The sequence below is a fragment of the Rhinatrema bivittatum genome, chromosome 9 (genome assembly GCF_901001135.1).
Source record: "Rhinatrema bivittatum chromosome 9, aRhiBiv1.1, whole genome shotgun sequence".
NCBI classification, from domain to species: Eukaryota; Metazoa; Chordata; class Amphibia; order Gymnophiona; family Rhinatrematidae; genus Rhinatrema; species Rhinatrema bivittatum.
The window spans coordinates 35,953,938-35,971,708 of NC_042623.1; the positions used below are offsets into that span (position 1 = coordinate 35,953,938).

Below are 17,771 nucleotides of genomic sequence, written 5' to 3' on the forward strand. Positions count from 1 at the left end.
TTTCTGAATCCTGCAGCTTAAAACATTTTGCATCCAGTTTTATAATTTTGCTTCCTAAACAGGCTAACTAATTCACCAGTCTTTTGTGAAGAACAGTTTCAAAGTCAATACAAAAATCCACATAGATCACATGTTCTGCAGCCTAAATCTACTAATCTGGTATCTTTAGCAGAGTTTAGTCAAGTTTGGCAAGAACTTTCCTGATGACCTGGAGGCAGTTCCATTCAGGATACCTGCCTTGATTCTTGGACCCTTAGAATTATCAGGTTGGCAGGACTGGGGATCTATGGAGACAATATTCACAGCCATGGGTGTGGTAATCTCAACCATTACACAACAGCGACTTCTATGTATAAAGGGGATGGAATGGCTCCCCTGTCAGGAAAGGCTAAGGAGGTTAGGGCTGTTCAGTTTGGAGAAGAGATGACTGAGATGGGATATGATAGAGGTCTACAAAATCATGAAAGGACTTGAACGGGTAAATGCGATTCGATTATTTGCTCTTTCGGATAATATAAGGACTAGAGGGCATGCCATGACGTTAGCAGGTAGCTCATTTAAAACAAAACAGAGAAAATTATTTTTCACTCAACGCATAATTAAACTCTAGAATTCATTGCCAGAGGATGTGGTTACAGCAGTTAGTGTAGCTGGGTTTAAAAAAGGTTTGGATAAGTTCCTAGAGCAGAGGCCAATAAACTGATATTAATCAATAAGGATTATTAGCTTGAGATCTGTTCATTTAATGTTTGGGTACTTACCAGGTACCTGTGACTTGGTTGGCCACTGTTAGACATAGGATTCTGGACTTGATGGACCCTTGGTCTGACCCAGTATGGCATATCATGTTCTTATGCGTGGGATTTAGACTATAGACATACCAGGTTCTAAGAAAGCCATGGTCTGTGGTTCTCTGATGAAGACAATCATTATGATAACTGGGGTTTGACAGGAAAATGGTGAGGAAATAAAAATTAGGAAAACCCCTAGGTAGCATGAAATGAAGGCTAATGCCACCATAGCAGGGAGGTCCCAACTCATCAAGAAGCTAAAAGGAGCAGGAGAAAACTGCTGGGTAAAAAACTTTGGTTGACAAGATTTTGCTGTGAATCCTGTAATCTACTGAGTTCAAGGTATTACGCAATTCTTTCCTTCAGCTTTTCCATTTCTTTGCCTATGCCTCTATCTATATAAAATGCTTGTGGCAGTCGGTTGGTCTGTCTGTGGCCACCAGAGGCACTCTGAATAGTGGAAAATTCACTACACAAAGAGAATAACTCTGTCTGCAAACCCTGTGGGATTGGAATATAAACCATGGTGGAGGTAGCGTAATGTCATTTGGTTGGGGAGGGCAAGCAAACTTCCCCCAGTGATGCCACCAGCTATCATTTTCTTACGTACATTCTCCATGCTAATTTGAAAATCAAGTTAAAACACTTTGCAGGAAGAATAACTCCCCTCACTCTCCCTCATTCGCTTCCCCTATTCCCCTTACTTTCTCGTTACACTCCAGCCACCTGATCACCCTCACCCTCCCAGGTTTACTTTCTTCCCCCAATCCCTTCACTCACCCTCATTCACTCCCTCCCCAACACACTCTTTTCTTTCCTACTCCCCACAGTATCTTCACTCAACTCCTTTACACCTACCTCCTAAAAACCCCTTACCTCCTTCTTCCCACCATTCCACAATTCCCTTACTCCTTCCCTCTGACCCCTCCACCCCTCCTTTTTTAACTCCCTCCCACTACAATCCCCTCACTCATCTCTTTCCTACCCCCACAATCAATTCCTTCCCCCACAATCTTCTCCTTTACTCCTATCCCTCACAGTCCCCTCATTCTTTCACTCCCTCATCACAATTCCCTCACTTCCTTTACTCTCACCCTCCACAATCCCCTCACTTTCACTCCCTCCCCACAATATCCTCCCTCACCTCTTTACTCCCATCATCATCTATGGTTCCTGAAGACTGGAGGGTTGCCAATGTAACATCAGTTTTTAAAAAGGGATGAAGGATTGATCTAGGAAACTACAAACCGATGAGTCTGATTACTGTGCCAGGCATAATGGTAGAAACTACCATAAAGAACAAAATTGCTGAACATATAGATAAGTATAGTTTAATGGGACAATGCCAACATGGATTTAGCCAAGGGAAGTCCTGCCTCACAAATTTGCTACATTTTTTTGAGGGCGTAAATAAACATGTGGATAAAGGTGAGACAGATAGTGTATCTAGATTTCCAGAAAGCATTTAACAAAGTCCCTCACGAGAGACTTCTTAGGAAATTAAAAAGTCATGGGATAGGGGACAGTGTCCTACTATGTATTGCCAACTGGTTACAAGATAAACAGAGAGTAGGGCTAAATGGTAAATTTTCCCAAAGGAAAAATGTGAATGATAGAATTCCCCAGGAATCTGTTCTGGGACCACGCTTTTCAATATATTTATAAAAAACCTGGAAATGGGAACAACAAATGAGGTGATCAAATTTGCCGATGACACAAAATTATTCAGTTGTTAAATCACAAGAGGATTTTGAAAGAGTGCAACAGCACCTTGCAAAACTGGGAGACTGGGCAAGCAAATGACAAATGAAATTTAATGTGGACAAGTGCAAAGTGTTGCACTTAGGGAAGAGTAAGTTACATAATTCAAGGTTATACATTAGGAGTCACCACTCAGGAAAAGGATCTAGGTGTCATTGTTAAAAATATGTTGAAATCTGCTCAGTGTGCAGCAGCAGCAGCCAAAAAAGCAAATAGAATGTTAGTGAACTGTTTTTTCAACGTATTAATTTTATCTGAGTGCGGTGGCATATTAAATGTTTAACAGTCTCACAGAGCAGTTTGGAATGAAATATAACCCTGTGAATTTGTTTAGCATAGTAATCTTTTTTTTTGCTTTATTGGTTAGTGATATTTTGTAAGGAAGGATTTATATTTTTCTAGGGATTCCACAGATGGGCATTTCCTCCATTGTTTCTCTAATTTTCTAAGTTTCTTTCTAGTGCTTCTTAATTCATCATTTAACCAGGGCTTCTTATATTTGGAGTTATTCCTTTCTTTGTTACTAGTTTTTGTCTGGACAGGACTGAGGTTTACAGCTATGTCATTGACTATCTTATCCCAGGAACCAAATGCCAATGTTGGATTGGTTTGATTTAGTTAATGGATCGTCTTTTCTATTGCTTCAGCAAGTACTTCCATCTCTATCTTTTTTTTCCTGAAAGTAAAATGAATGGAGAACAAAACAAAGAATATCATAATGCCTCTGTATCACTCCATGGTGCAAACTCATCTTGAGTATTGTGTGCCATTCTGGTCACATCTCAAAAAAGATATAGCAGAATTAGAAAAGGTACAGAGAAGGGCAGCCAAAATGATAAGAGGGATGGAACAATTCCCCTATGAAGAAAGGCTAAAGAGGTAAGAACTCTTCAGCTTGGAGAAGTGATGGCTGAAGGGAGATATGATAGACATCTATAAAATAATGAGAGGAATATAAAAAGTAAACGTTAATTTGCTGTTTACTCTTTGGAAAAGTACAATGCCCAGGGGACACCCAATGAAGTTGATAGGTAATACATTTAAAACTAATAAGAGAAAATACTTTTTTATTCAACGTTTACTGTGTATACTCATGTATAAGTCGATCTCGATCTCATGAAAAGTCGAGGGCAATTTTTGGGGCCCCAAATTAAAGATTTATCTATCACCCATTGATAAATCGAGGGTAAAACCTAGGGAGCTTATGAAATGGTGAAATCATACTAAGAAACAAATTGATAACTTAAGAAAATTGCTGTTATTTATTTTTTAAAAGCAGAATAAAGTGTCTCATAAGAAACATCATTTAACAAGTTAAGAAAATGTCCCTGCTGTATGAATCCTTGCCTCCCTCCCCCATGGCTGTCCCTGATGTTTGCATCCTTCTCTTTTATTCACATTCTTCCAAGTCTGATTCTTCATCGTCAGAATGTCTAAATAAATCGTGGAACTGTTCTTTGGTGATGCCATCAGCATAAATGTTCTCCCAGGACAAGCAGAATGATAGTCCTCACATGTGGTTAACGTCACTGGACGGAGCCCTATCACAGAAAACATTTCTGTCAAAGTTTCTAGAACTTTTGACTGGCACACTGAGCATGCCCAGCATGCCATAAACCCTGTAGCAATAGTCTCTTTTTTTTTCCGCACTGCAGTTGCCTCGTGGTTTAGGAGCTCTATGAGGTTTTCTCACTCCTTTTTTCCTCACGGAAAAGTTTTGAAGTTTATTTCTTAGGTAATTTCTATCATGTGTCTCCCATCATGCCTCGTATACCTCGGTCGCTCGGTGAGTACTCTCTCACGTCTCTGGGCGGCTTCTGCCTGCCACTCGGTTCCCACAGGCCACCGACCGTTTTCGCGCCCTTTCCACAGACATGGCGAATGGATTTCGAAAATGCCCAGATTGTCCGCGAACAATATTCATCACGGACCCCCACACTGTGGGGCAAATCTTTAAACTTACGCGAGGGCGCAGATTTGTTTGCGCAAACCGGCGCGAACAAATCTACGTCCGATTTTATAACATGTGCGCTGCCGCTTGCATGTTATAAAATCCAGGGTCGGCACGCACAGGGGGCTGCACAGTTGTGTAACTTGTGTGCGCTGAGCCGAGCAGCCTGCCTCCGTTCCCTCCGAGGCCACTCCGAAATCAGAGTGGCCTTGGAGGGAACTTTTTTTTTGGTCCCACCTCCAGCCCTAACTAAATCCCCCCCTAGCAATCAGCCCTGCCCCCGGACCACCATCACGCCTCCGGCCCCGCCCACAGACCGCCGCCATGCTCCAGGACACACCCCCGGCCAGCCCCTTATTCGAAGCCCTGGGATATACGCGTGTCCCAGGGCTTGCACGCGCCACTGAGCCTATGCTTCGTATACCTATGCCTCGGCACGCGCAGGGGGAGCTTGGGGCAGGTTTTTGGGGATTACGCACGTATCTTACGTGCGTACCCCTTTGAAAATATGCCCCTCTGTGTGTGCTATGCCTGGGCTCGTGTTACAACATCCGTTGGTGTCCTGAATGTGCCCAAATGACTCCCAAGGGCAGAAGAGCACGTCTGGATAAAATGGAGTCTCTTTTCCAGCTAAAATCTGCTCCATCGTCTACTGCCCAGTTGTCACCGGTATCTAAAACTCCATCTACTGACAAACTTTGCCGGGAACAACATGGAGCTGGTGACCGTCCATCACCGACGCCATCCAGGACATCTATTGCATCATCCTCGGTGTCGGAGAAAGACTGCACCGAGTACCGGATAAACATAAGAACATGCCATACTGTGTCAGACCAAGGGTCCATCAAGCCCAGCATCCTGTTTCCAACAGTGGCCAATCCAGGCCATAAGAACCTGGCAAGTACCCAAAAACTAAGTCTATTCCATGTTACTGTTGCTAGTAATAGCAGTGGCTATTTTATAAGTCAACTTAATTAATAGCAGGTAATGAACTTCTCCAAGAACTTCTCCAATTCTTTTTTAAACACAGCTACTCTAACTGCACAAACCACATCTTCTGGCAACAAATTCCAGAGTTTACTTGTGCATTGAGTGAAAAAGAACTTTCTAACAGGGGCACGTGATATCACACGCTGAGATGGCAGCTTAGTTTCTGAGCTCCCGCCAGCTCCCGACTAATCTACAGCAATCTGCGTCTTATCAACACATCCGACACTCAACAAGGACCAGAGCCATTGACCTGACTCTGGGGCATGGCTAACAGAAAAAAAATCCCAGACTTTCAGCGCTTTTCTTATCACAAACAAGGTAATAGAGATCTCGACGGCATGTCCAACCGTGAGGTTCGCGCGCCGAGAGCCCCAAGTCACATAAAAAATGCCCTAAATTGCCTGATACTCAATTATCTGATCATCCGACTAGGGCTGAATTTCGGGACTGGTTTTCCAGCCTCGGGGCCGATATTAAAGTGTACCAACAGGAGCTTTTAGTTCATGTTGAAGAAATGATGGAAGATCTTACGTCCCTGGAGCACCGGGTCGACGAGCTGGATGTGTGCCTGGAAGGCCAAGCCGAACAATCCAATGTAAATAAAAACACCTGTGACGCTATTCAATTAGACAATGCTCAATTAAATGCAAAAGTCGCTGATCTCGAAAATAGAGCATGCCGGAGTAATCTCCGATTCAGAGGCTTCCCCGAGGCAACGGCGCCGGAAGACTGCCATACACTTATACAAAGCTTTTGCCTGTTTGTACTGCAGGAGATGCGCAATACCGACGGCTCTGCACATCCAGAAATAAAATTAGATCGTGCGCATTGGGCTCTGCGTTCTCCTCAGCCCAATCGACCACAGGACATTATTGTTTGTTTTATCGACTTTACTACTAAAGAAAAAATAGCAACAGCAGCAAGAGAGAGGAGCACATGGGCTTGGGAAGGCCACAACATTAACATCTTCCCAGACCTTTCCCTTGCAACCCTGCAAAATAGGCAATCCTTTAGAGAGGTCACTTCCTTCCTGTGCAGTGAGAATATAAAATATCTATGGACACATCCATTTGGGCTCACTTACTCTCTGGAAGGTATAGCCTATAAATGCCTGATTCCTGATGAGGCCTTACCTAGCCTGTCAGCCAGCGGTCTCACTATCACACAGACCCTGCAGAAAAAGTCAGGATCTAATAATACACGTCCTCTATACCCGGCCTGGCAGCAGGTAGGAAAGCGCAGCAGCCGCCTGCGCTGACAATCCGGGGGCTCCTCTTCCAGTCAAGGTCCCATCTGATTCTTTCCCTCTAACGTCGGGAGCGACTAAGGTGTGGTCAAGCTCAGAGACACTGAAATTATATATCTAATTGGACATATTCTCTAGTATAACAGTTCAGGTGGTTCCATAATGTGTTAGACACAGTTTTTTTGATTCTTATTGTTCTATCTCATGTGCAGTGGTTTGGGAGGGAGTCGGTGGAGTAACGACTCTCTCACCTGTGACAAGGGGTCTCCCCCGCCTTGGGATGGGAGCCAGCCTGCATGGAGGTTTTTGCAGGCAGTTCTACTTGGGTAAGGAGGGATGTTGTAGTCCTCCTGGGGATCATGCTAATCTTGTTGTTTCAATTTCTGCTGTGCCACCTTTTCATTTTGCTTATTTTCTAATCAGCCAGAGGTCTACTCTTCATCTCTGGCTACACCTTAAGACTTAGATTTTCATAAACCTGATAAGGGGTACCATTGGTGGTAGTAGTAGTTTCTTTCCTAGAGTTGATGCATTTAGACTCAATATAGTAACCTATTTACCAATGTGACCATGGTAAACTTAAAAATTCTCTCAGTAAACGCTAAGGGTTTTAATTCCCCTCAAAAGCGATCCTTTTTCTATAAGGAAATGGCAGTCTCCTCTCAGATATAGTGTTTGTACAGGAGACGCATCTCACCCGCAGATATGAATCTCTCATGAAATCATCTAAATTTAATACCTAGTTTTATTCTGCAGCTAACAAAAATGCTAAATATGCGGGAGCAGGGATTTTATTCGCTTCTCATCTGATTTTTGAATGTAAAAATTGTATTATGGATCCTCAGGGGCGCAATTTTTGCTTTGTATTACAATGTATGATTCTGACTTTACTCTCCTTAACTTGTATGCTCCTAACAGGGAACAGGCTGTTTTCTTTAAGCATATTCACCACACTCTACTGCAACATGCTGCTGGACATTTAATTCTGGGAGGTGATTTTAATGTTACTATCTCTCCCACCATGGACACTTCCAGGGGACATTCTCATACGGCCATGGTCCATACTAGAGCCCTTAAAGAACTTCTGATTGAACATAACCTGGTGGATCCTTGGAGAACAACCTTCCCACACTCACTCTCATACACGTTTTACTCCAAGGCACACGATTCATATTCTAGAATCTACTATCTTTTGGTGGATAAAACACTCTTTCACTCAGTTCAACAACCAGAGGTGGGAATAGTAGGGGGGACCATGGATGTAAATTTTGGAGGCTTAATGACTCTATTCTACATGACCTCTCTTTTATCTGTACCTCCACACAGACAATCTGCGACTTTTTCCAAATCAATGAAAACTCAGTCACCTCACCAATTATAGTGTGGGACTGTTTCAAATCCTTCATTAGTGGCCACTTTATTTCTCACTCCTCCTTTCTCAAAAAGCAGAAGGAAGCGGCCTGTTCCCTACTCCATGATAAGATTGCGTCTTTAACTCATACACATGTTCAAACAGGTTCCAAGAAAGTGCTTGCCCAACTCTCTAAAACTAGGGAAGATCTGCATAGATTAGAGTTAGAACATATTACTCATGTGTTAAATCTTACCAGACAAACTCACTTTGAGGGGGGAAATCGAGCTGGAAGGATCCTAGCCCACCAATTAAAAAAGCAAACCTTTCAGAATCATATTCTCAAAATAAAAAATGAGCAGGGTCGAGTTGAGTCCAGTAACACGGCTATTACACAACAATTTCTTAAATTCTGTCAAACCCTGTACATGGCTGACTCCCACATTCAGACTACGGACATCAAGCACTATCTCCAATCTACAAATTTGCCTAAGCTCACCCCAGAGATGTGCGACCTACTTAATGGTGAAATTATAACCCCAGAAATTCTACTAGCTATAAAAAATCTTAAAGTGGGCAAGGCCCCCAGGTCCGGATGGGGGCCTTGCCCGCCAAATTTTATAAAACCTTCAGCTCAACTTTGGCTCCATATCTCCGTCATTTTAATTTCCTGTGAGGGGGAGGTACATTGAATCCTGATTCCAATAAGGCTGGTATTACTATAATAGCTCAACCTGGTGGAGATCCCACTCTTTGTGCTTCGTATCATCTCATATCCTTGATAAATTTAGATCTTAAACTATTAGCAAAACTTTTAGCTGACAGGATAAATTGTTTCATAGCCCGAATTATCCACCCGGACCAGGCAGGCTTCATCCCGGGTCGCATGGCTAGTGAAAACGTCCGCAAAATTATTAATATTCTTTAAGGCACCACTAAACAGAAGGCGGATCATCTACTACTGGCTAGTGGCTATAGACGCGGAAAAGGCCTTTGACATGGTTCATTGGCCTTTTCTATTTCAAACCCTTCAATTTATGAATTTTGGCACCTCCTTTCATAATTGGATTCAGGCTCTTTATCTTTCCCCCTTGGCTTGTCTCAGAATTAATGACAGATATACCACTCCATTCCCTGTACGACGGGGCACAAGACAGGGATGTCCTCTCTCCCCTCTACTATTTGCCATTTTTCTTGAACCTCTGGCCATTCATATACGAAATAATATGCAGGTGCAAAGCTTTTCCCTAAACTCCCATCAATTTAAAATGTCATTATTTGCGGATGACATTATATTTACTGTGAGCAATCCCGTCACGTCCCTACCAGAAATAGAAACTGAATTAGCATATTTTAGTGGCATCTCTGGCTTCAAAATTAATTGGGATAAATCAGAGATTTTAAACATCTCATGTCCGTCAGATATGGTGCACTCCCTTCAAAACTCTCACGCTTTTAAATGGACACATACTAAACTTAAATATCTTGGGGTTTATCTCAGCAATAACATATCTGATCTATTCCAGCTTAATTATACCCCCTCATACAGAAGGTGAATAAAGATCTTGACAAATGGAATTCTCTTCCTTTCACGTGGTTGGGCCGCTTGGCAACAATTAAAATGAATATACTTCCTAGATTCCTTTATCTTTTTCAAACCCTGCCTATTTCTGTTAGCAAAGCTACATTGGCCCAATGGCAAAAGAAACTACTTTGATTTCTCTGGCATCATCATCCACCCAGAGTGGCATAAATGATTCTTTACCAGCACAAGACTTCTGGAGGCTTAGGCCTACCCAACCTGGAATGGTACTATGCAGCAGCGCAACTCCGCCCAATCATAGAATGGCATCATGTTGACGATCCCAAACCTTGGGTGACATTGGACCAGGAATGGTTAGCTTCCATGCCGCTCTCATCCCTAATTTGGCAACCTGGTAAGACATGGCAATCAAATATATGTTTGACTCCTAGCACGTGCCACACCCTAAACACGTGGTACCAATGGAAATCCAGATTAGTGGGAAGGACCAATTATTTTCTACAGATTTCTCTATTTCACAATATTACCTTCTCTCCAGGCCTACCCAGCTCTGCCTATCGCAATTGGAAAACCAGGGGCATTACATGTATCTCTCACCTCATACAACAAGGATCCATCATTTCATTCTCAAATCTCAGTGAGAGGCACCAGTTACCCCATACGGAATTTCTCTCTTACATGCAACTAAGACATTCCATTCTCCAGATCCAAGCACGGGGATTATTGTCCCATACTCGTTCATTGTTTGAAGGATACTGCACAACTCCCAAAGTACTTGGAGGTCTTATATCCAAACTTTATACAACTCTGGCCTCTTGACCGTTTAATAAATATGCGCATATGTTAGCCTGGGAACGTGACCTAACAAGGATGATTCCTGAAGAGGAATGGTTAATCATTTTTTCGAGAATTACTCATGGAAATATATCGGCCCGAATTATTGAAGCTAACTACAAAATCTTACCCCGACCAGATTACATCACTGCTATCCTAACTCGGACCCACATTGCTGGCGCAAATGTCGACAACTAGATACTTATTTACATCTCTGGTGGGACTGTATATATATCCAGCCTATATGGACATATATCTCGGAGGTGTTATCGGAGATCTTCAACATACACCTCTCTAAAGAACAGGTACTTCTCTTTATCTTTGACGATACTCTGCCGTCAAATACTCGAACTTTCATACTACAGGTTTGCACTGCCACTAAGATGGAGATTGCGTTAACATGGAAACGACCTCACCCACCCACTCCAGACGAAATTTTACGCCACTTGGACAGAGTATGCACTTTTTACCATTTAACTGCGCTAAAGTACCATCGTCTTTCTAAATTTAATCTAGTCTGGAATACTTACATTTTATGGAGATGACTGACCTTCATATCTCATTCTTGAATCACCCGGATATCAACTCGTGTTCTGTCCCCAGTAAAGGGTACATGTTTGTGTCTGTATACATTGCATCCCACCTGTGCTTACTACAGCCCCTCCCTCCTGGGAACTCATGACATTTCTGTAACCCAGGACAAAAGCCTGGGAGCCTTGCCTTTAAAGGGAGTTTTGCCTTTAACAGAAGCCCCCTCCCCTCTGTTCCTCCCATTGGAAAAGGGTCTGCATGCCTTCTCAATCTAACTTGGGTCTTCTTAGGGGTCTTATTGGTTGAAGGGACTGCCCCTCATGTCCTTCCTGTGTCACATAGGTCCTAGGCTCGCTACCATTGGATCTCGCCCCTAGCCCCAGCTTGTGGGGACCCTTCCTGTAATCACTCTCCAAGACTGTGAACCAGTCTGAGCCATGCCATGTAGAGGACGCACATGCCTGTAACCTCTGTTACACGAACAGCTTTTTTACATTTCTCCTACCGCTTTAAATTCTAAAGACTAATCAGCTTCAAACCTTCGCCTTCTTACCCTGCATCTCAAGAAACCTCCGTTCCTCCCTCTCCCACCCATTTCCAGCTAAAAGGATCTTCGTCTGAGGCTACCTCGAGTTGAATCCAATAATTGTGAGTAATAGAAAAATTATCTATGCAATAAATGATTCATACTTAAAAGATCTTTGTTTGGATACTGATTAAAGGAGGAAAGTTAGCTGTCTGGATGAGAAAACTTGGGAAGTTTTTATTGAGCCAGAACAGTAAAAAAGCTGTTCTCTTGCAGCAGGTTGCAGTATAAAAGGCTGATCTCTCTACAGAAAGTAACAAGCAGAGGGCTAGTCCGCCTCAGTAAAGCGCCTTACTGAGAAAAGTCAGCCAGTAATCCGGAAGTAGAAACTCAGGAAGATTCGTTTGTACAGCCGGTAAAGCTTGTTGAACTACAAGCCTTTCAAGGAACTGTATGCAGTACATGAAAGAGAAACTTCAGCTTGCTACAGAAGGTTAACAAGAATCGTTAAAGACTGACTTGCATTTGAATAAGCCTCTCCTGCCCACAGTGTGGGAAGAAACAAGCATTAAAACCTCAGAGTGTAAAGATTTACAATTCAGGACTAACTTTGTATCTGAAGGGCATTTGAGAAGCCGATACAGATTAAAAAAAAAAAAAAAAGTCAGCCCAAACCATAAGCAAGGGATACTTGGAGCTCCAAAGAAGCCTTGGCTTTGTGTTATCTGAGACGAGGCGGGAAAAAGTAGCAGAAAGGCCGAACCTTTGAAGTGTTGATTACAAGAAACTCAGCCAGAGCAACCTAATCACAGATAGAATCATGGCCGAAACTTCAGAACAGCCGGCAGAGACCATCACATTAAAAGTCAACACAGAAGGAGGGGGGGGGGGAACGGGGAAGAGAGAGATGAAAACAAGGGATCAAAGAGACTATGCGCACTCACAGAAAAAGCTGCACAGCGATATGAAGAAAATAAACTGAAGCATGAAGAGAAGATAGAAAGAGAGTGGCATAGCATTACAAAGAAAAAAGAGAAGGTTTTAGAAAGCCCCACCAATCTCAAATATCACATAGAGCAGCTAAGGCTTCATTTCCAAACCTATCAGCTCAACATAGAAGAGTATCTCGGCTTCTTAACATGGACTAACACTGTAGAGAGCCTCGAAGGAAAAGGCCGTCAACAGAGTTTACACCAACTGCGCCAGAGAATGGTAACGGACACTATTGACAGCGCAGAAGCAGGTGACATAATAAACGAGACCAGCTCTCAACACACTCGAGCCAGTCTCAACTCAGCTCTGTCATCCTCCGAAAGAGAGCAGAGTCCCAAGCCGCTATGACGCGCATACAATATGCCGAACAAGCAGCAGCCCTCAAGATGGAAGGGCTCAAAATAGAAGAAGAACAACAGAAAGCTGCTGCCACAGTTGCCGACAAGGAGTGCAGAAAGGCTGAGCTGGAGATCGCCTTAGACCTGTTGCAGCAAAAGGGAGAAGCAGCAGCCCTTGAAGCCCAAATTAAAGTACTCGATGCCCCCCCGGACCTGGACAATGGGGAAAACCCACTCAGCCGCATGGTCCAACAAGAACCAACCCGACGGACACTAGAGTACGTCATGGCTCACCCCCTAACCCACGCCAGCGCCGGGGCGTCACCTCCCCCAGAGCAACCCCTGCACCGGGAAGGAACACACCTCCCTCCACAAATAGAGACCTCAAATAGAGAAATCAAACCTGAGACACAAATTGTCATGAGTACCAGACCTCATGGCAACAATCCACCGACTCTAAATCATTCGAATGCAAGAGAGCCACTCACAGGAAGCGTCCCAGTCGAACGCCCCGAGCCAACGCACAACAGGAGAGATGCGCATGGTCAACCACAGGATGTCAATCCAGCGAGGCCCGCCACCTTTCAGGATGAGTCTTCAGAAAGAGAAGACCTAACAAGGTACATGTCTCACCGAGAACTCATAACAGCAGGACTCTACGCGTTCAACGATCATCCCAAGGATTACAGGGCATGGAAGGCTGGCTTCCAGAATGTTGTGAGACCTATGAAGCTAGATTCGTCAGAAGAGATGAATTTGGTGATGAAATGGCTAGGATCTGAATCCGCCGAACACGTAAGTAGATTGAAAACCGTCCACCTAAAAGATCCCTCCGCAGCATTAAAGGAGGTGTGGGAGAGACTCGACCGATACTATGGAAACCCAGTCACCATAGAGAATGCATGGTTCGAGGAACTGGAAAACTTTCCAGTAATATCCAGAAAAGACAACCGGAAGTTGTCAAAATTGGGAGACCTCCTCCGAGAGGTGGAGACTGCGAAAGCCGAACAAATTTACCCGAGTCTCAGCTTCCTAAACACACCACGAGGCATGAATGCCATCATAAATAAGCTGCCAAGCGACATACAAGACAAATGGGCATCTCACGGTGCCCGGTACAAAAAGGACAACGACAGGCATCCACCTCTCCATGTCCTCGCGAAGTTCATACATGACTTGGCAGACCACAGGAACGACCCTAGCTTCCAGTTCAACGCATATGAGACACACAGAATCGGCCTCCGAGTGGGCGAAAGGCCAGCCAAAGTGTACGGCAACAAAAGGAAACCCATTTCTGTACAAAAAACGGAAGTGTCACCCAAGACATCTACACCAGATGAGCTTCCCGATATGAGTGAGGTGGAGGATCCAGACCGGCAGTGCCCCATACACAGAAAACCTCACCCGCTCAGAAAGTGCCGAGGATTCAAGGATAAACCCTTGAAAGAACGCAAAGAACTGTTGAAAAAGTACAGAATTTGCTACCGGTGCTGTTCTTCATCTAGCCACATGGCTAAAGACTGTGACACAGCCATCAAGTGTTCAGAGTGTGGAAGCGACCGACACAATAGCGCTCTGCACCCTGATGAAGCAAAACTCCACCCTTCAAGGACCTCACACTCCAGCCCAGACCACAGCAAGGAGGAGAAGGATGACCAAACGCCAGAATCGGAAGTGGTCCCCAAATACACACAAGTGCATGGGAGAAACAGCGACGGTAAATCCTGCACAAAAATATGCTTGGCCAGAATATATCCCGAAGAGTCACCTGAGAAGGCAGTCAAAATGTACGTCATCATAGATGAGCAGAGCAACAGATCCCTGGCAAGGCCGGAATTCTTCGACTTGTTTGACATCCGTCATCGCTACACTCCGTACAACCTCGAAACCTGCTCAGGAGTCACCCGTGTAACAGGGAGGAGGGCAGGTGGATACGTGATAGAAGCGATGGATGGCAGCAACAAGTCAAACTTGCCCACGCTCGTCGAGTGCAGCCAGATGCCTAACAAGAGAGATGAGATTCCCACACCAGAAGCCACTCGGCACCTTCCTTATCTAAAGTCCATAATGCACCAGCTCCCACCACTAGATCTGGAAGCAGAAATCCTGCTGCTATTGGGCAGAGACGCACCAGCACTGACCAAGGTCTTGGAGATGCGTGATGGCCCAACAGCCGGTCCCTACGCATACCGACTCGCCTTGGGATGGGTGATAGTCGGCGATGTCAGCTTGAAGCAAACAAAGGGACCAAGTGTTCAGACATACGCCACGAATATCTCAGAGGATAGAAATCCTACCCTATTTGAACCACGTCCTAACCATCTACACACCAAGGAGACCCTAAGCTGCAAAGGACCACATCTCAATTCAGCTACCAGCCGGATCTCCCCCCCATCAGATGCAGAGGAACATCTAGGGGACCCAGTGCTTCAAGTCGCCATGGATGGCGACAAACCTACCCCTTCGGTAGAGGATAGCCCGCTGCCCGCAGTGGCCATGCCTGGGCCCAGAAGGACAGCCCAAGAAGGAGATAAAGAACACGACGCAGGTGCCAGACGCCTCGTGGAAAAGGACTTCCATGTAGATGACGAGCCGAGGTCCTTACCCATTGCAGAGGAAGCAATACTGGCAAGCACCAGTCTACGGCTCCACGAAATGGCACCCGACAAACCTGAAGTTTATTTATTTATTTATTTATTTATTTATTTATTTAAGTTTTTTTATATACCAACATTCAAGACGATAGTCCCATCATGCTGGTTCACAAGAAACAGGGGTGCAATTAGAATAAACTTTACAATTTGAACAATAGTGCAGAAAAGCAGTTACATGTAACAGGGAATCAATAACTTGGAGTAATGAGAATATCTCCTCCAGACGATCATGCCAGAAACTCAGAGAACTTGGTCCTGAGAGTGGACACACCTCCTCTCCAACGTAACCTTGGGTTAAATTGGGATCCAAAGAGTGACGCCTTCATGTCCCAAATCTCGACCCAAGGTGAACCACACACTCACCAAGGTGTCCCGTCCACAGTCAACAGCCTGCACAATCCACTGGAGTTTGTGACTCCAGCCACGACACAAGGAAGAGCCTTGTTAAGAGAGCTTTCATCAAGTGCTCCTGAGTGGGACACTCCACTACTTCCAGCAAGGAAGCCAGAATGGGAAAAGTGGAAGAGCCCCCAAAGAGCGCTTGAACAGTTCCACACACTACGCACCCACGTTCCAACACCACTCAATACAAACAGCCACAAGGAGATCTGCAACTTCTCGGACACAGCGGTAAAGGCCATAGCTGCGGTAGGCCTTTGGAGAGCGACAGGTGCAGAAGGAACAGTGCGTAGAGACTTCATCTTCGGCAAAGTCAAGCCAGCACCACAACCTAACCACAGCATACCACGCCTAGAATCATGTGGAGCGGCGCTGGCAGAGGAAACAGTGGAATTGACAACAGCCGAAAAAGACATTCGAATTGATGCCATCCGTCTTCGCATGGACAGCCAAGTAGTGCGAAGCTACATCTACAACCAGACAAGAAGGTTCCATGTATACGCTCAGCTCTGGGGTTCAGCCACCCGGATCCGTTCCGACTGTGGAACCGACTTCGCAGGAACCCATAAACAGTGGGACGTCGTACCCATCACGCCTTTGAGGCAAAAGACTATGAACATTCCGGTGCCTCACGGAAACGTGACGGCGGGGAGCTCCACAAGCATCAATGGAAACAAGTCCAACAGCTTGCCAACTCCCTTGGGACCCGTCGGAAGAAATAGCACTCGCTGGCTCTTCAGCACCGGAGCAAGTGGCGATCCAAGATCTTCTACAGGCCCGTCAGTGAAGTGGTACTCCTCATGCCACATGAAGAAACTTGAACTTTGTGGACTGTTGTCCACACCAAGGACTCTCTCTCTCTTTGTGTTGTCTGTCTTTCGTTTCAGCTTAGCGAAACTCCTTGAGGAAGACACCGTCTACTGCCTAGATGACTGGATGAGCGAGATGACCGTGAACTTCCCTGAGCATCAGAAGATCCAGCTATAATGAACTTTACACTGTTGCATGATGATATGAGAACTGATATTGTGGTATCTTGTGATACCAGACGGGGAGTGTTCTGTCCCCAGTAAAGGGTACATGTTTGTGTCTGTATACATTGCATCCCACCTGTGCTTACTACAGCCCCTCCCTCCTGGGAACTCATGACATTTCTGTAACCCAGGACAAAAGCCTGGGAGCCTTGCCTTTAAAGGGAGTTTTGCCTTTAACAGAAGCCCCCTCCCCTCTGTTCCTCCCATTGGAAAAGGGTCTGCATGCCTTCTCAATCTAACTTGGGTCTTCTTAGGGGTCTTATTGGTTGAAGGGACTGCCCCTCATGTCCCCTCCTGTGTCACATAGGTCCTAGGCTCGCTACCATTGGATCTCGCCCCTAGCCCCAGCTTGTGGGGACCCTTCCTGTAATCACTCTCCAAGACTGTGAACCAGTCTGAGCCACGCCATGTAGAGGACGCACGTGCCTGTAACCTCTGTTACACGAACAGCTTTTTTACATTTCTCCTACCGCTTTAAATTCTAAAGACTAATCAGCTTCAAACCTTTGCCTTCTTACCCTGCATCTCAAGAAACCTCCGTTCCTCCCTCTCCCACCCATTTCCAGCCAAAAGGATCTTCGTCTGAGGCTACCTCGAGTTGAATCCAATAATTGTGAGTAATAGAAAAATTATCTATGCAATAAATAATTCATACTTAAAAGATCTTTGTTTGGATACTGATTAAAGGAGGAAAGTTAGCTGTCTGGATGAGAAAACTTGGGAAGTTTTTATTGAGCCAGAACAACTCGACCTTTGATTCTTTGCAAGATCCAACTTCCTTGATGTACCAACAGACTGGCAGCTACTTTTTCTATAAGAGTATGATGGG

The 17,771-nt window shown here is 44.8% G+C and overlaps 2 protein-coding genes across 5 annotated transcripts in view; both read left to right on the forward strand.

Annotated features, from left to right (window-relative positions):
- Positions 1-17,771, forward strand: part of SHANK3 (SH3 and multiple ankyrin repeat domains 3) — a 1,690,229-nt gene that overhangs the window by 653,894 nt on the left and 1,018,564 nt on the right. The window lies entirely within an intron of this gene.
- Positions 15,220-17,735, forward strand: LOC115098503. Its single transcript, XM_029615065.1, has 2 exons — positions 15,220-15,532; positions 15,712-17,735. Exons 1-2 carry the CDS (start codon positions 15,295-15,297, stop codon positions 16,893-16,895), a joined length of 1,422 nt encoding a protein of 473 aa, XP_029470925.1. The 5' UTR covers positions 15,220-15,294; the 3' UTR covers positions 16,896-17,735.